This window comes from Oncorhynchus gorbuscha, linkage group LG14 (assembly GCF_021184085.1).
Source record: "Oncorhynchus gorbuscha isolate QuinsamMale2020 ecotype Even-year linkage group LG14, OgorEven_v1.0, whole genome shotgun sequence".
NCBI classification, from domain to species: domain Eukaryota; kingdom Metazoa; phylum Chordata; class Actinopteri; order Salmoniformes; family Salmonidae; genus Oncorhynchus; species Oncorhynchus gorbuscha.
In genome coordinates this window covers 64,298,514-64,318,165 of record NC_060186.1, presented here as the reverse complement: position 1 = coordinate 64,318,165, position 19,652 = coordinate 64,298,514, and the positions used below count along the sequence as shown (strand labels likewise).

At 46.9% G+C, this 19,652-nt stretch overlaps 1 protein-coding gene across 1 annotated transcript in view; it reads right to left on the bottom strand.

The window, feature by feature from the left end:
• Positions 1-369: 369 nt before the first annotated feature.
• LOC123995278 (1-phosphatidylinositol 4,5-bisphosphate phosphodiesterase beta-1-like) overlaps positions 370-19,652 on the bottom strand; it is a 362,073-nt gene continuing 342,790 nt past the window's right edge. Inside the window, exon 34 of the mRNA XM_046298779.1 lies at positions 370-5,577. Coding sequence (XP_046154735.1) covers positions 5,359-5,577 — 219 coding nt within the window. The 3' untranslated portion in view covers positions 370-5,358. The remainder of the gene's footprint in view (positions 5,578-19,652) is intronic.

The window sequence follows — 19,652 nt, the reverse complement described above, 5'->3', positions numbered from 1 at the left end:
CAGCTGCCTCTAATTGAGAACCATACCAGGACAAATACAGAAATCCCAAATCATAGAAATAAGAACATAGACAACCCACCCAACTCACGCCCTGACCATACTAAAACAAAGACATAACAAAAGAACTAAGGTCAGAACGTGACACTATCTAGTTCCATTTACACCTCTCTTCTGTCCCTGTTTCCTGTACTTCTTTCCTCACCCTGTTTTTTTGTGCCTTACTGTGAATGAAGAACCGCAGAAAACAGTGAATGAAACCCGCCAGTGCATAGCTGCGGAAAGTAGGGGTTGCTGAGGGTGCTGCAGGTCCCCCTGAAAATCAACAATAAAAAATAAAATCTTCACATAAGTAGTGCACTGGGCCTTTAATAGTCCTGTATTAGTGGACTGTTATATCTGTCTGCAGTGCCAACGCGGGCAAAAAGGTTTTGACAAAACATTTGCAAATAAATGAACGGCTATGCGTCAGTGTATTGAGTGAAGTAGGTTTACTGTTGTCCCTGTCTTTTTCCTGTAAACTTGATGTATTGAATATGAGGATTACTATGAATCAACACCCCTCTGTAAATGAAGAGTAAGGCCTTTGTCGTGAACACATGATTATTTTATCAAATGTGAAGAGGCACACGAGTCCTCATCATCACAGTATTGCATAGAAACCATTAAAAAATACATCCCATACCCCACCATAATCCAGGACTGTGGGCTGGATGTGAATAACTCTGTGTAACAGAGGCAGATCATACCGGGTAAACTCACCCCACAGCGTGAAATGTCACCAATAGCGCCACTTGAATCAGATTATTTTCAGAGGCGCAACTGGTTTGCACGTTGTCAAGCAGGTAGTCACTTGTGTTTGCAATCAGAGGACCACTGATTTGAGCACAGTAAGGGGACAGGGAAAGTGGAGGAAGTGAAACTGCATTGGAGGAAATAACATCTATCATAGCAACTACAAATCAACACAAAAAAAGTGCTCACTTTAGCAATGTACAATTATAGCCACATTTATTAATTACAAGCAGATTACCTTTACACTACTCTACTACGATCATCACCATCACCATCATCAACACCACCATCATCATCACCACCATCATCATCCCCATCATCTTCGTTTCAATGTTTTGCCTTTACATCAGACACACATTTACAACAAAATGCAAACACAAGTTGATGAACAAAAACTGTTAAAGTGGTTCACGACAAAATACAAATACATGTCTAGCATTGTTGTCTTTTTTAGGAGATAATTCTCAAAATACTGTTCATTTATCACAAGTGTTTTTTTACTCAGTAGTGTTACTGTACTAAAAGTGCACACAGTCTATTCAATAACAGACAGCTTTGTATAATACAATGGCAATTTACACAATGATGCATTTCACATATTCAACAATGAAACATGGCTAACCAATTCAAAAGGCACAGGACTCCCACATCAATAACAATCTTCTCTATAGAAACCAAGTTGTACTTGTTGACACTTTATAATGTGATTCTTCACTTTAACATGATTCAAGGCCCAGTGCAGTCAAAAACTACATCTTTCTGTCTTTTATTTATATTTCCACACTATGAGGTTGGAATAATACTGTGAAATTGTGAAAATGATGGTAATGCCCTTTTAGTGAAACAGCTGTAGTGCTGAGTGATTAGTGCTTTTTGAGGTTGGTTCGGTTTCCATTATAAAAAAATTATCACGGTTTTTGATTTCGGTTTCCATTATTTTTTAAAACATGAAATGTATTATGAAATAATGACTTAGAGCTTTTTAATGGAAATTCTAAAACCAAAAATAGTGAACATTCAATTGCCAAAGCATTGAACATATTCCATTGTCTCTGTCAGATCCACATCAAACATCAGAATAATAGGAAATTACTATGACATAATAAAATATTCAGTTGTGTATATTACTTAGTTTTTTATTTGAATGACTTTATTATTTTTCATTCCTTAAAGTAATCATCTCAGTTCAGGCAGTAGCAGTCAGCCAGCCAGGCCATCTAACGTTATGTGCTCCCCATACTGTACTGTCTGTAGTCATCCTATTTAGCTAGCCTGCCTAAGTATAGTATGCTGCAGAGCTGTCTGACAAAATCATTTTATTAGTTCTTAAAAGTAAGCTATACTTTCACAAACTGTCCCTGACCCTCTCGTTGTTATGTTATGCACATTCCTCTCTCATGCGGTTTTATGCGTTCTGTGTGTATCTAATCTAACATAGCAGGCGTAAAAGTGTATCCGTTCAGAGATCTGTATACAATGACGAGATGCTCATGTCTATGCCCAAACAATGGGAGTCGTTGTCCCAAAGGCGGGAAGGCAGGCAACAAGCTTTTTGTAAGTCGCTCTGGATAAGAGCGTCTGCTAAATGACTTAAATGTAAATGTTTTAAAAATAAAAATATGAACCTTTATTTATACAAATCCAAAATAATCCCATCGAAACGCATTGGGTTTATTTTGGACAGATTTTGGTGAGTGAAACCTCTCGCTTCGCCCCTTCCTCTGATCCGTCTCGAGCCGGGCAAACTGGCGCAATAGATTGTGGTTATTGTAGTTAATTACCACATTTCTGCGCTGAACTAGGTCGAATATTTGCTTAATGAAAACTACAACTCCCTTCAGCCCAACGTCCCACATAGCTCTTGACTTGATTTCTCAGGTTTCTCTCTAGAGAAACGGCACGTTGGGTTCACAAAATAATTTACTAAATACAAATCAAGCAATTGAAACCACGTTGGTCAATCAGTTGTTTAATAACCAAAAATAAAATCTTGGTTTATTGCTCAGCACTAAAGAGCCGTTTTTAGTGGGATGGAGTTTTGGTCTGCCTGGTGACATCACCAGGTGTTAAATTTGTTAATAGACCAATAAGAAAGAGTTCCAAAACTCTCTGCCAATAACAGCTTGTCAGTTTTCCCCTTCCCACTCCCAGAAGGTCCTAGCAAAATTCTTGCTTGAGAAATTACTTTTGCTAATAATACATTTTTGTTTCTTGTTGACAATTTTTTATTGAAAACAATTACAGTTAGCTATTTAATTGTTACCCATAATTTATTTGATATTGAGATAAAAACGGCTGCATTGGACTTTTAATCAATTGAAATAAGTTTTCCAATATCAGACATGATACATGTGGTGTATGTATGGTACTGAACAGATTGGAAACTAAAAAACATCATATGGGTCTTTGATTGACAGTTTAGTTCAGTATGACATCACATATCATAATATATAATATAATATATAATAATATATATTATATTATATATATTATATATATTATATCAAAAGAGGTATGGACCAATAGTGTTCAAGATCCCGTAAAGGGTGGTGATCTCAATATTTTGCACAGACATGAAATTACCTTTAATGGTTTGATTTAGAAATTCAAATCTACCACTCCCATGTTGCAAACTTTACCTGTGGTAGCTGTCGTAGGCAGTAATTACTTGCCAAAGAAGGAGTAAAACCATTGAATAAACAGTTGGGACATGTATGCCTGTAGACATGTGATCACAAAACTGTGTCTAGGGTCTAAATGTAATGTAGTAACCACTCCAACAGGTGAAAGGACTGGGACATCATCATCATTAACTTCTGTTAATGGGTCAAGTGTGTATGTGTGTATGTTTACAATTTCAGTCATTGGTAAGGGGCAGTGATATAGTCATGTTGCTTTTCATCTCATATCAACACCTGTAGTTTATCACTTGTACTGTACAAACAATGTCATCTCATCCATAGTAACATTTTTGCATTTTCAGTTTGAGTTGATTTGACATTTATGTTATATGTATTTTCTGCTAACATGTACAATTGGCAAAGAACAATATTTACTCTTTCTTCCATCCCTTTATCCTCATCACTCTCGTTCCACCCCTCACCCCTCTCCACCCTCCACCCCTCCCTGGCAGGATTAACCAAAAACAATTTAATAATATATAACCTACATTTTTTAAATGAAAAAAGAAATCTAGAAAAGAAGTACATCTTGGCCAGGTCAGAACAGGATAAAAACAGTATAGAGTAGGCCTACTTCTGGAAGGACCAAATAAAATCAGAAAGCAGTCAGTGCTTGGGGGTTAGAAGAGAATAGAAGAGTTAGTTCTGTAGAAAGCCTTCAGTGCTTGGGGGTTAGAAGAGAATAGAAGAGTTAGTTCTGTAGAAAGCCTTCAGTGCTTGGGGGTTAGAAGAGAATAGAAGAGTTAGTTCTGTAGAAAGCCTTCAGTGCTTGGGGGTTAGAAGAGAATAGAAGAGTTAGTTCTGTAGAAAGCCTTCAGTGCTTGGGGGTTAGAAGAGAATAGAAGAGTTAGTTCTGTAGAAAGCCTTCAGTGCTTGGGGGTTAGAAGAGAATAGAAGAGTTAGTTCTGTAGAAAGCCTTCAGTGCAAAATATACGAGGAGGGATTCTTCATTTTAAATAAAGATTGTGTCCACAGTGTTTGGACAAGAAGTTCAATTTACCATGCCTTTACTTTACTTGGGACAATGTGAAGTGCAAACACTTCACATTGCAGTGCCAATGTCATAATGATACTATAAATTACCATCTAAGTGCACAGTGAAATCAAAACATTGGCACCATTGACCGACCTGCACTTGGTCAACATTGTGAGAACCTAATCTAACACTTAATACTTTTTCTTGTTTAAAAAATAGGAACACACTAAAAACATAAAAAAAGATAGTATTCTGTCTGTGCAATAGTTCAAGTAAGTAACTTTGTTTCTGCGCATAGTTAGTGCCTAGTCAAAAATACCCATATCCTGTACCGAAATATCCACACCGCTTCAGGGGAAAACAACAAAACACAAATACAAAACAAGTATTTACATATCTGAATAGAACTACAGAGTAGGTACTCCCTACTACTGGTCCAGGGTCAGTTTGAACCCCTACTGGTTAAAGTTAGGCTTGAGCGCAGGGTAATCTGTTCCTAGATCTGTGCTTAGAGTGGAAATTTCCACCTTGAGCCAGAACGACCAACCAGAACTGTCCAATCAGAGGAAAGGGAGGGGTTTAGTCTCTAACGGGGTGTCTCAAAGACCCTGGATGTGTCTGAAATGGTAGCCTATAGTGCACTACTCTAATATCACACTCTGGATGTGTCTGAAATGGTAGCCTATAGTGCACTACTCTAATATCACACTCTGGATGTGTCTGAAATGGTAGCCTATAGTGCACTACTCTAATATCACACTCTGGATGTGTCTGAAATGGTAGCCTATAGTGCACTACTCTAATATCACACTCTGGATGTGTATGAAATGGCAGCCTATAGTGCACTACTCTTATATGAGAGTGGTACACTGTAGACAGTAGGGAATAGGGTGGCATTTCAGATTTGTCCTAAAGGGGCGTGTCAAACACTCTTTCCGACGAGTCTTCTGTATCGTCCTCCGACTGTGACTTGTGGTTGAGCCTCTCAGTCGTCGAGGAGACAGACAGGTTGCCATGGGGACTGTCGTCGCTAAGCTTGGCCTTGTTGCTGTAATGGACGAACTCCTGGATCTCTAGAGGCAACCGTCTGAACTTGTCCTGGTACTCCTGGTCCAGCTCACTCTGTAGCTATATGGAGAGGAGAGATCAGAGTATGGGTCTATAGGTAGCTATATGGAGAGGAGAGGGTATGGGTCTATAGGTAGCTATGTAGAGAGGAGAGGGTATGGGTCTATAGGTAGCTATATTGAGAGGAGAGATAGTATGGGTCTATAGGTAGCTATGTAGAGAGGAGAGGGTATGGGTCTATAGGTAGCTATGTAGAGAGGAGAGGGTATGGGTCTATAGGTAGCTATATGGAGAGGAGAGATAGTATGGGTCTATAGGTAGCTATGTAGAGAGGAGAGGGTATGGGTCTATAGGTAGCTATATGGAGAGGAGAGGGTATGGGTCTATAGGTAGCTATATGGAGAGGAGAGGGTATGGGTCTATAGGTAGCTATATGGAGAGGAGAGGGTATGGGTCTATAGGTAGCTATATGGAGAGGAGAGATAGTATGGGTCTATAGGTAGCTATGTAGAGAGGAGAGGGTATGGGTCTATAGCACAGGAGGTTGATGGCACCTTAATTGGGGTGGACAGGCTCGTGGTAATGGCTGGAGTGGAATAGGTGGAATGGTATCAAATACATCAAACACATGGTTTCCATGTCATTCCATTTGCCCCATTCCAGCCATTATTATGAGCCGTCCTCCCCTCAACAGCCTCCACTGGTCTAAGGGTAGCTACTATATGGAGAGGAGAGGACCGAGTATGGGTGTACTACAGAACCAGATAGAACCAGTGTCAACAGAACTACAGCATCAAAGAGAACTCCTGGTCCAGCTCACTCTGCAGCTATAGGGAGAGCTGCAGTAGGCGTCTACAGACCCAACAGAGTGGGCCTATATAATGATATACTGAACATGTCCTGGTTACTCCTGGTACTCTGTAACTGAAGAGGAGAACTGAATATGGTGTCAGTGACTCGTGATGACTGATATAGACCAGCAGGGTAGATGTTACTGGTCAACATGTGGGCCAATGGTTGTTGTGGGGCTAACTGGGTAACCTATATTATGGATCAAGGTACTTTTCTTGTTCAACGTTTTCTTTTGTTCAATTTTCTCTACCTCAATTAGTAACAAAGGAATGAAAGAGATGTGAATCATTAATCCTGAATGTAGGCTCCTTTCAGACAGAGAGTCAGAGAGAGTCTGTTTTTCTCCCAGGCATATCCACCCCTAATGATTACAGATGACAGGATTGTATTCATTCTGATCCAATAATTGCTTTAATGCTGATTTTTCAGTTTAACTACCCGGCTGCGTCCCAGGGGAGGGCCGTAATTAAAGGAGAGCAGCAAAGATGAACCACGTCACAATCTAAGAGTCTAAGGATCTAAGAGCTACATCTGCTTTTCAGCATTACAGGAGATGGAGGACAAGCTGATTTGAATAAGTCTATGATCTCACAGAGGTAGAGTCAGGCACAAAAACAAAGGAGAGTTTGTCAATAAAGGTCAGATTACGGATTACTTGCTCATCAAACAATCCTACGATTAATATGTCACCAAATGACCTGTGGGCTAATGGTCAGGGCTATGGCTGTCTGTGAGGAATTAGCTGAGAGTTGCTGGTAATATACCTTTTATACACAATCAAACTTTAGTGAAGTGATCCAATATTAATGAACCTCAATCTCACTCCAATCCAAGGAGATATTCTTGAGAGTGGGTCTATTCAAATCCAAACATGTATTTTTTTCCTTAACTTGGGCCACATCAAAGTAGATCAGAAATCGAATCGAATCAAATCCGTAAACAGATTGCAGATGTTATCACAGTTTCTAGCTCCAATAGTGCCGTAATATTTAGCAATACAATATCAATACGCACATAATATATACAGTATATATACTGTAGATAGGGCAGCAGTCTCTAAGGGGCAGGGTACTGGGCAGAGGCTTGCAAGTGGTGACTGTTTAACAGTCTGATGGCCTGGAGATAGACGCTGTCTCTTGGTCCTAGCTTTGATGCACCTGTACTGTCGCCACCTTCTAGATGGTACCGGGGTGAACAGGCCGTGGCTTGGGTGGCTGAGGTCTTTGATGATCTTCTCTGCCTTCCTGTGACACCGGATGCTGTAGATGTCCTGGAGGGCAGGTAGTGTGCCCCCGATGATGCGTTGGGCTGACCGCAACCACCCTTTGGAGAGCCCTGCGGTTGCAGGCAGTGCAGTTGCCATACCAGAATGTGACACAGCCCGACAGAATGCTGTCGATGGTAGAAGTCTGTGAGGTTCTTAGGGGCCAGGCTGAATTTAACTTTTTTGGCCGCTTTGAGGACAATACAGTGCCACTGACACGGCCTGCAACGAAAACATGCAGTCTCTCCTTCACTGCAGCCGAGGTGAGTAAGACATTTAAACGTGTTAACCCTCGCAAGGCTGCAGGCCCAGATGGCATCCCCAGCCGCGCCCTCAGAGCATGCGCAGACCAGCTGGCCGGTGTGTTTACGGACATATTCAATCAATCCCTATACCAGTCTGCTGTTCCCACATGCTTCAAGAGGGCCACCATTGTTCCTGTTCCCAAGAAAGCTAAGGTAACTGAGGTAAACGACTACCGCCCCGTAGCACTCACTTCCGTCATCATGAAGTGCTTTGAGAGACTAGTCAAGGACCATATCACCTCCACCCTACCTGACACCCTAGACCCACTCCAATTTGCTTACCGCCCAAATAGGTCCACAGACGATGCAATCTCAACCACACTGCACACTGCCCTAACCCACCTGGACAAAAGGAATACCTATGTGAGAATGCTGTTCATCGACTACAGCTCGGCATTCAACACCATAGTACCCTCCAAGCTCGTCATCAAGCTCGAGACCCTGGGTCTCGACCCCGCCCTGTGTAACTGGGTACTGGACTTCCTGACGGGCCGCCCCCAGGTGGTGAGGGTAGGCAACAACATCTCCTCCCGCTGATCCTCAACACGGGGCCCCACAAGGGTGCGTTCTGAGCCCTCTCCTGTACTCCCTGTTCACCCACGACTGCGTGGCCACGCACGCCTCCAACTCAATCATCAAGTTTGCGGACGACACAACAGTGGTAGGCTTGATTACCAACAACGACGAGACGGCCTACAGGGAGGAGGTGAGGGCCCTCGGAGTGTGGTGTCAGGAAAATAACCTCACACTCAACGTCAACAAAACTAAGGAGATGATTGTGGACTTCAGGAAACAGCAGAGGGAACACCCCCCTATCCACATCGATGGAACAGTAGTGGAGAGGGTAGCAAGTTTTAAGTTCCTCGGCATACACATCACAGACAAACTGAATTGGTCCACTCACACTGACAGCGTCGTGAAGAAGGCGCAGCAGCGCCTCTTCAACCTCAGGAGGCTGAAGAAATTTGGCTTGTCACCAAAAGCACTCACAAACTTCTACAGATGCACAATCGAGAGCATCCTGGCGGGCTGTATCACCGCCTGGTACGGCAACTGCTCCGCCCTCAACCGTAAGGCTCTCCAGAGGGTAGTGAGGACTGCACAACGCATCACCAGGGGCAAACTACCTGCCCTCCAGGACACCTACACCACCCGATGTTACAGGAAGGCCATAAAGATCATCAAGGACATCAACCACCCGAACCACTGCCTGTTCACCCCGCTATCACCCAGAAGGCGAGGTCAGTACAGGTGCATCAAAGCTGGGACCGAGAGACTGAAAAACAGCTTCTATCTCAAGGCCATCAGTCTGTTAAACAGCCACCACTAACATTGAGTGGCTGCTGCCAACACACTGTCATTGACACTGACCCAACTCCAGCCACTTTAATAATGGGAATTGATGGGAAATGATGTAAATATATCACTAGCCACTTTAAACAATGCTACCTTATATAATGTTACTTACCCTACATTATTCATCTCATATGCATATGTATATACTGTACTCTACATCATCGACTGCATCCTTATGTAACACATGTATCACTAGCCACTTTAACTATGCCACTTTGTTTACTTTGTCTACACACTCATCTCATATGTATATACTGTACTCGATACCATCTACTGTATGCTGCTCTGTACCATCACTCATTCATATATCCTTATGTACATATTCCTTATCCCCTTACACTGTGTATAAGACAGTAGTTTTGGAATTGTTAGTTAGATTACTTGTTGGTTATCACTGCATTGTCGGAACTAGAAGCACAAGCATTTCGCTACACTCGCATTAACATCTGCTAACCATGTGTATGTGACAAATACAATTTGATTTGATTTGATGTGGATAGCGGCGTGGCGATGTGGATGGGGGCGTGGCGATGTGGATGGGGGCATGGCTATGTGGATGGGGGCGTGGCGATGTGGATGGGGGCATGGCGATGTGGATGGGGGCATGGCGATATGGATGGGGGCATGGCTATGTGGATGGGGGCGTGACGATGTGGATGGGAGCATGGCGATGTGGATGGGGGCATGGTGATGTGGATGGGGGCGTGGCGATGTGGATGGGGGCATGACGATGTGGATGGGGGCATGACGATGTGGATGGGGGCATGGCTATGTGGATGGGGGCGTGGCGATGTGGATGGGGGCGTGGCTATGTGGATGGGGCGTGGCGATGTGGATGGGGGCATGGCGATGTGGATGGGGGCATGGCGATGTGGATGGGGGCATGGCTATGTGGATGGGGCGTGGTGTGGCGATGTGGATGGGGGCATGGCGATGTGGATGGGGGCGGGGCGATGTGGATGGGGCCGTGGCGATGTGGATGGGGGCATGGGGATGTGGATGGGGCGTGGCGATGTGGATGGGGGCATGGCGATGTGGATGGGGGCATGGGGATGTGGATGGGGGCGTGGCGATGTGGATGGGGGCGTGCTGTCTCTTGTAGTCTATGATCAGCTCATTTGTTTAGTTGACATTGAAGGAGAGGTTGTTTTCCTGGCACCAGTCTGCCAGGGTTCTCACCTCCTCCCTGTAGCCTGTCTCGTCACTGTTGGTAATCAGGCCTACCACTGTTGTGTTGTCAGCAAACTTGATGGTTGAGTTGGAGACATGCATAGCCATGCAGTCATGTGTGAACAAGGAGTACAGGAGGGGGCTGAGCACACAACCCTGTGGGGTCCGCGTCTTGAGGAACAGCATGGGGGAGGTGTTGTTGCCCACAATTAGTCTAGGACCCAGTTGCACAGGGAGGGGTTCAGACCCAGGCCCCTGAGCTTACTGATGAGCTTGGAGGGCACTTCAGTGTTGAAGGCTGAGGCTTAGAGGGTACCTTTGTCCTTCCTAGGAACAAGGCTGGCATTGAAACCGTCATAAAACTGACAGAGAAGCCCAGATGTGTGAATCGACTTGTTATGTAGTGATTCAAAAAAAGGTGGGTAAACTCTGATTGCCGGTGGTGGTGAAAAAGTTACGCAGTCTGTACATTCAATACATTTTTCTGCAAAAGGTGGGTAAACTGTTTGGTAAAAAGAGAAAGGCAGGCAGGGCAAGCTAGCCTTAGACTGCACTTTAGATCATTATAGGATAGAGAGGAAGATACAGTAGTTATGGGATGAAATAGAAGAGATATTTAAATGTGATTCTGAGTGAAGAGGCGATTAAAGAACTGGGGAGAAGAGAGAGGGATGAAAACTCTATCCCACTGGAGGACTGGGGAGAAGAGAGGGATGAAGACTCTATCCCACTGGAGGACTGGGAAGAAGAGAGAGGGATGAAAACTCTATCCCACTGGAGGACTGGGGAGAAGAGAGGGATGAAAACTCTATCCCACTGGAGGACTGGGGAGAAGAGAGGGATGAAGACTCTATCCCACTGGAGGACTGGGGAGAAGAGAGAGGGATGAAAACTATATCCCACTGGAGGACTGGAGAGAAGAGAGAGGGATGAAGACTCTATCCCACTGGAGGACTGGGGAGAAGAGAGGGATGAAGACTCTATCCCACTGGAGGACTGGGGAGAAGAGAGGGATGAAGACTCTATCCCACTGGAGGACTGGGGAGAAGAGAGAGGGATGAAAACTATATCCCACTGGAGGACTGGAGAGAAGAGAGAGGGATGAAGACTCTATCCCACTGGAGGTCCGGGGAGAAGAGAGAGGGATGAAGACTCTATCCAACTGGAGGACTGGGGAGAAGAGAGAGGGATGAAGACTCTATCCCACTGGAGGACTGGGGAGAAGAGAGGGATGAAGACTCTATCCCACTGGAGGACTGGGGAGAAGAGAGGGATGAAGACTCTATCCCACTGGAGGACTGGGGAGAAGAGAGAGGGATGAAAACTATATCCCACTGGAGGACTGGAGAGAAGAGAGAGGGATGAAGACTCTATCCCACTGGAGGTCCGGGGAGAAGAGAGAGGGATGAAGACTCTATCCAACTGGAGGACTGGGGAGAAGAGAGAGGGATGAAAACTCTATCCAACTGGAGGACTGGGGGGAAGAGAGAGGGATGAAGACTTTATCCCACTGGAGGACTAGGGAGAAGACAGAGGGATGAAAACTCTATCCCACTGGGGGACAGGGGACAAGAGAGAAGGATGAAAACTGTGTCCCACTGGAGGACTGGGGAGAAGACAGAGGGATGAAAACTATATCCCACTGGAGGACTGGAGAGAAGAGAGAGGGATGAAGACTCTATCCCACTGGAGGTCTGGGGAGAAGAGAGAGGGATGAAGACTCTATCCCACTGGAGGTCTGGGGAGAAGAGAGAGGGATGAAGACTCTATCCAACTGGAGGACTGGGGAGAAGAGAGAGGGATGAAAACTCTATCCAACTGGAGGACTGGGGGGAAGAGAGAGGGATGAAGACTTTATCCCACTGGAGGACTTAGGGAGAAGAGAGAAGGATGAAAACTGTGTCCCACTGGAGGACTGGGGAGAAGACAGAGGGATGAAAACTATATCCAACTGGAGGACTGGGGAGAAGACAGAGGGATGAAAACTCTATCCAACTGGAGGACTGGGGAGAAGAGAGAGGGATGAAAACTCTATCCCACTGGAGGACTGGGGAGAAGAGAGAGGGATGAAAACTATCCCACTAGAGGACTGGGGAGAAGAGAGAGGGATGAAGACTCTATCCAACTGGAGGACTGGGGAGAAGACAGAGGGATAAAGACTATCCACTGGAGGACTGGGGGAGAAGAGAGAGGGATGAAAACTCTATCCCACTGGAGGACTGGAGAGAGAAGGAGATAAGGATGAAGACTCTATCCCACTGGGAGGAATGGGGAGAAGAGAGAGGGATGAAAACTCTATCCCACTGGAGGACTAGGGAGAAGACAGAGGGATTAAAATTCTATCCCACTGGAGGACTGGGGAGAAGACAGAGGGATGAAAACTCTATCCAACTGGAGGACTGGGGAGAAGAGAGAGGGATGAAAACTCTATCCCACTGGAGGACTGGGGAGAAGAGAGAGGGATGAAAACTATCCCACTAGAGGACTGGGGAGAAGAGAGAGGGATGAAGACTCTATCCCACTGGAGGACTGGGGAGAAGAGAGAGGGATGAAGACTCTATCCAACTGGAGGACTGGGGAGAAGAGAGAGGGATAAAGACTATCCAACTGGAGGACTGGGGAGAAGAGAGAAGGATGAAAACTCTATCCAACTGGAGGACTGGGGAGAAGACAGAGGGATGAAAACTCTATCCAACTGGAGGACTGGGGAGAAAGAGAGAGGATGACAACTCTATCCAACTGGAGGACTGGGGAGAAGAGAGAGGGATGAAAACTCTATCCCACTGGGGGACAGGGGAGAAGAGAGAGGGATGAAACTGTGTCCCACTGGAGGACTGGGGAGAAGACAGAGGGATGAAAACTCTATCCTACTGGAGGACTGGGGAGAGAAGGAGAGAGGGATGAAAACTCTATCCCACTGGAGGACTGGAGAGAGAAGGAGATAAGGATGAAGACTCTATCCCACTGGAGGACTGGAGAGGAGAGAGAGGGATGAAAACTCTATCCCACTGGAGGACTGAGGAGAGAAGGAGAGAGGGATGAAGACTCTATCCCACTGGAGGACTGGGGAGAAGAGAGAGGGATGAAAACTATATCCCACTAGAGGACTGGGGAGAGAAGGGTGAAAACTCTATCCCACTGGAGGACAGGGGAGAAGAGAGAAGGATGAAAACTGTGTCCCACTGGAGGACTGGGGAGAAGACAGAGGGATGAAAACTATATCCAACTGGAGGACTGGGGAGAAAAGAGAGGGATGACAACTCTATCCCACTGGAGGACTGGGGAGAAGACAGAGGGATGGAAACTCTATCCCACTGGAGGACTGGGGAGAAGACAGAGGGATGGGAAACTCTATCCCAATGGAGGACTGGGGAGAAGAGAGAGGGATGAAAACTCTATCCCACTGGGGGACAGGGGAGAAGAGAGAGGGATGAAAACTGTGTCCCACTGGAGGACTGGGGAGAAGACAGAGGGATGAAAATTCTATCCCACTGGAGGACTGGGGAGAAGACAGAGGGATGAAAACTCTATCCAACTGGAGGACTGGGGAGAAGAGAGAGGGATGAAAACTCTATCCCACTGGAGGACTGGGGAGAAGAGAGAGGGATGAAAACTATCCCACTAGAGGACTGGGGAGAAGAGAGAGGGATGAAGACTCTATCCCACTGGAGGTCTGGGGAGAAGAGAGAGGGATGAAGACTCTATCCAACTGGAGGACTGGGGAGAAGAGAGAGGGATAAAGACTATCCAACTGGAGGACTGGGGAGAGAAGGAGAGAGGGATGAAAACTCTATCCCACTGGAGGACTGGAGAGAGAAGGAGATAAGGATGAAGACTCTATCCCACTGGGAGGAATGGGGAGAAGAGAGAGGGATGAAAACTCTATCCCACTGGAGGACTAGGGAGAAGACAGAGGGATGAAAATTCTATCCCACTGGAGGACTGGGGAGAAGACAGAGGGATGAAAACTCTATCCAACTGGAGGACTGGGGAGAAGAGAGAGGGATGAAAACTCTATCCCACTGGAGGACTGGGGAGAAGAGAGAGGGATGAAAACTATCCCACTAGAGGACTGGGGAGAAGAGAGAGGGATGAAGACTCTATCCCACTGGAGGTCTGGGGAGAAGAGAGAGGGATGAAGACTCTATCCAACTGGAGGACTGGGGAGAAGAGAGAGGGATAAAGACTATCCAACTGGAGGACTGGGGAGAAGAGAGAAGGATGAAAACTCTATCCAACTGGAGGACTGGGGAGAAGACAGAGGGATGAAAACTCTATCCAACTGGAGGACTGGGGAGAAAAGAGAGGGATGACAACTCTATCCAACTGGAGGACTGGGGAGAAGAGAGAGGGATGAAAACTCTATCCCACTGGGGGACAGGGGAGAAGAGAGAGGGATGAAAACTGTGTCCCACTGGAGGACTGGGGAGAAGACAGAGGGATGAAAACTCTATCCTACTGGAGGACTGGGGAGAGAAGGAGAGAGGGATGAAAACTCTATCCCACTGGAGGACTGGAGAGAGAAGGAGATACGGATGAAGACTCTATCCCACTGGAGGACTGGAGAGGAGAGAGAGGGATGAAAACTCTATCCCACTGGAGGACTGAGGAGAGAAGGAGAGAGGGATGAAGACTCTATCCCACTGGAGGACTGGGGAGAAGAGAGAGGGATGAAAACTATATCCCACTAGAGGACTGGGGAGAGAAGGGTGAAAACTCTATCCCACTGGAGGACAGGGGAGAAGAGAGAGTGATGAAAACTCTAGCCAACTGGAGGACTGGGGAGCAGAGAGAGGGATGAAAACTCTATCCCACTGGAGGACTGGGGAGAAGAGAGAGGGATGAAAACTCTATCCCACTGGAGGACTGGGGAGAAAAGAGAGGGATGACAACTCTATCCCACTGGAGGACTGGGGAGAAGACAGAGGGATGGAAACTCTATCCCACTGGAGGACTGGGGAGAAGAGAGAGTGATGAAAACTCTAGCCAACTGGAGGACTGGGGAGCAGAGAGAGGGATGAAAACTCTATCCCACTGGAGGACTGGGGAGAAGAGAGAGGGATGAAAACTCTATCCCACTGGAGGACTGGGGAGAAGACAGAGGCATGAAAACTCTATCCAACTGGAGGACTGGGGAGAAGACAGAGGCATGAAAACTCTATCCAACTGGAGGCCTGGGGAGAAGAGAGAGGGATGAAAACTCTATCCTACTGGAGGACTGGGGAGAGAAGGAGAGAGGGATGAAAACTCTAACCCACTGGAGGACTGGAGAGAGAAGGAGATAAGGATGAAGACTATATCCCACTGGGAGGAATGGGGAGAAGAGAGAGGGATGAAAACTCTATCCCACTGGAGGACTAGGGAGAAGACAGAGGGATGAAAATTCTATCCCACTGGAGGACTTGGGAGAAGACAGAGGGATGAAAACTCTATCCAACTGGAGGACTGGGGAGAAGAGAGAGGGATGAAAACTCTATCCCACTGGAGGACTGGGGAGAAGAGAGAGGGATGAAAACTATCCCACTAGAGGACTGGGGAGAAGAGAGAGGGATGAAGACTCTATCCCACTGGAGGTCTGGGGAGAAGAGAGAGCGATGAAGACTCTATCCAACTGGAGGACTGGGGAGAAGAGAGAGGGATAAAGACTCTATCCAACTGGAGGACTGGGGAGAAGAGAGAAGGATGAAAACTCTATCCAACTGGAGGACTGGGGAGAAGACAGAGGGATGAAAACTCTATCCCAATGGAGGACTGGGGAGAAGAGAGAGCGATGAAAACTCTATCCCACTGGGGGACAGGGGAGAAGAGAGAGGGATGAATACTGTGTCCCACTGGAGGACCGGGGAGAAGACAGAGGGATGAAACTCTATCCTACTGGAGGACTGAGGAGAGAAGGAGAGAGGGATGAAGACTCTATCCCACTGGAGGACTGGGGAGAAGAGAGAGGGATGAAGACTCTATCCCACTGGAGGACTGGAGAGGAGAGAGAGGGATTAAAACTCTATCCCACTGGAGGACTGAGGAGAGAAGGAGAGAGGGATGAAGACTCTATCCCACTGGAGGACTGGGGAGAAGAGAGAGGGATGAAAACTATATCCCACTAGAGGACTGGGGAGAGAAGGGTCAAAACTCTATCCCACTGGAGGACTGGTGAGAAGAGAGACGGATGAAAATTCTATCCCACTGGAGGACTGGGGAGAAGAGAGGGGGATGAAAACTATCCCACTGGAGGACTGGGGAGAAGACAGAGGGATGAAAACTATATCCAACTGGAGGACTGCGGAGAAGAGAGAGGGATGAAAACTGTGTCCCACTGGAGGACTGGGGAGAAGACAGAGGGATGAAAACTCTATCCCACTGGGGGACTGGAGAGAAGAGAGAGGGATGAAAACTGTGTCCCACTGGAGGACTGGGGAGAAGACAGAGGGATGAAAACACTATCCCACTGGAGGACTGGGGAGAGAAGGAGGGAGGGATGAAAACTCTATCCCACTAGAGGACTGGAGAGAGAAGGAGAGAAGGATGAAGTCTCTAGCCCACTGGAGGACTGGGGAGAAGAGAGAGGGATCAAAACTCTATCCCACTGGAGGACTGGGGAGAAGACAGAGGGGTGAAAACTCTATCCCACTGGAGGACTGGGGAGAAGAGAGAGGGATGAAAACTCTATCCCACTGGAGGACTGGGGAGAAGAGAGAGGGATGAAGACTCTATCCTACTGGAGGACTGGGGAGGAGACAGAGGGATGAAAACTCTATCCCACTGGAGGACTGGGGAGAAGACAGATGGATGAAAACTCTATCCCACTGGAGGACTGGGGAGAAGAGAGAGGGATGAAAACTGTGTCCCACTGGAGGACTGGGGAGAAGAGAGAGAGATGAAAACTCTATCCCACTGGAGGACTGGGGAGAAGAGATGGATGAAAACTCTATCCCACTGGAGGACTGGGGAGAAGACAGAGGGATGAAAACTCTATCCCACTGGAGGACTGGGGAGACGAGAGAGGGATGAAAACTCTATCCCACTGGAGGAATGGGGAGAAGAGAGAGGGATGAAAACTCTATCCCACTGGAGGACTAGGGAGAAGACAGAGGGATGAAAATTCTATCCCACTGGAGGACTGGGGAGAAGACAGAGGGATGAAAACTCTATCCAACTGGAGGACTGGGGAGAAGAGAGAGGGATGAAAACTATATCCCACTGGAGGACTGGGGAGAAGAGAGAGGGATGAAAACTATCCCACTAGAGGACTGGGGAGAAGACAGAGGGATGAAAACTATATCCAACTGGAGGACTGGGGAGAAGAGAGAGGGATGAAAACTGTGTCCCACTGGAGGACTGGGGAGAAGACAGAGGGATGAAAACTCTATCCAACTGGAGGACTGGGGAGACGAGAGAGGGATGAAAACTATAGCCAACTGGAGGATTGGGGAGAAGAGAGAGGGATGAAAACTGAGTCCCACTGGAGGACAGGGGAGAAGACAGAGGGATGAAAACTCTATCCCACTGGGGTACTGGGGAGAAGAGAGAGGGATGAAAACCGTGTCCCACTGGAGGACTGGGGAGAGAAGGAGAGAGGGATGAAAACTATATCCCACTAGAGGACTGGAGAGAGAAGGAGAGAAGGATGAAGACTCTATCCCACTGGAGGATTGGAGAGAAGAAAGAGGGATGAAAACTCTATCCCACTGGAGGACTGGGGAGAAGAGAGAGGGATGAAAACTCTATCCCACTGGAGGTCTGGGGAGAAGACAGAGGGATGAAAACTCTATCCCACTGGAGGACTGGGGAGAAGACAGAGGGATGAAAACTCTATCCAACTGGAGGACTGGGGAGAAGACAGAGGGATGAAAACTCTATCCCACTGGTGGACTGGGGAGAAGACAGAGGCATGAAAACTCTATCCAACTAGAGGACTGGGGAGAAGAGAGAGGGATGAAAACTGTATCCCACTGGAGGACTGGGGAGAAGACTGAGGCATGAAAACTCTATCCAACTGGAGGACTGGGGAGAAGAGAGAGGGATGAAAACTCTATCCCACTGGGGGACTGGGGAGAAGAGAGAGGGATGAAAACTGTGTCCCACTGGAGGACTGGGGAGAGAAGGAGAGAGGGATGAAAACTCTATCCCACTGGAGGACTGGAGGGAGAAGGAGAGAAGGATGAAGACTCTATCCCACTGGAGGACTGGAGAGAAGTCATAGGGATGAAAACTCTATCCCACTGGAGGACTGGGGAGAAGAGAGAGGGATGAAAACTCTATCCCACTGGAGGACTGGGGAGAAGAGAGAGTGATGAAAACTCTAGCCAACTGGAGGACTGGGGAGAAGAGAGAGGGATGAAAACTCTATCCCACTGGAGGACTGGGGAGAAGAGAGAGGGATGAAAACTCTAACCCACTGGAGGACTGGGGAGAGAAGGAGAGAGGGATGAGAACTCTATCCCACTGGAGGACTGGGGAGAAGGGAGAGGGATGAAAACTATCCCACTGGAGGACTGGGGAGAAGAGAGAGGGATGAAAACTCTATCCCACTGGAGGACTGGGGAGAAGACAGAGGGATGAAAACTCTATCCCACTGGAGGACTGGGGAGAAGACAGAGGCATGAAAACTCTATCCAACTGGAGGACTGGGGAGAAGAGAGAGGGATGAAAACTATATCCAACTGGAGGACTGGGGAGAAGAGAGAGGGATGAAAACTGTGTCCCACTGGAGGACTGGGGAGAAGACAGAGGGATGAAAACTCTATCCCACTGGGGGACTGGGGAGAAGACAGAGGGATGAAAACTCTATCCCACTAGAGGACTGGAGAGAGAAGGAGAGAGGGATGAAAACTGTCCCACTGGAGGACTGGGGAGAGAAGAGAGAGGGATGAAAACTCTATCCCACTGCAGGACTGGGAAGAGAAGGAGAGGGAATAATATTATCCAACTACAAGTGTAGGATCTTAATTTGATCACTGTGTTGTTTGCAGAAATGTTCTGGCACAGCAGGAAATTCAAACTTGTAGTGTATCAAAGTTTAAAAAGGCTTCTAAAGTTAGAAATTTCCACCCCAAATTTTCAGACTTGATTTCCCCTAACAAACAACGAATCAACCCCCCCCAAAAAAGCTCCAATAATTATAATCCACGCAATAATTCACATTTCCTTTTGCTGCAGGATTATTTTCCTGCTGTGAGAAACTGGTAAAA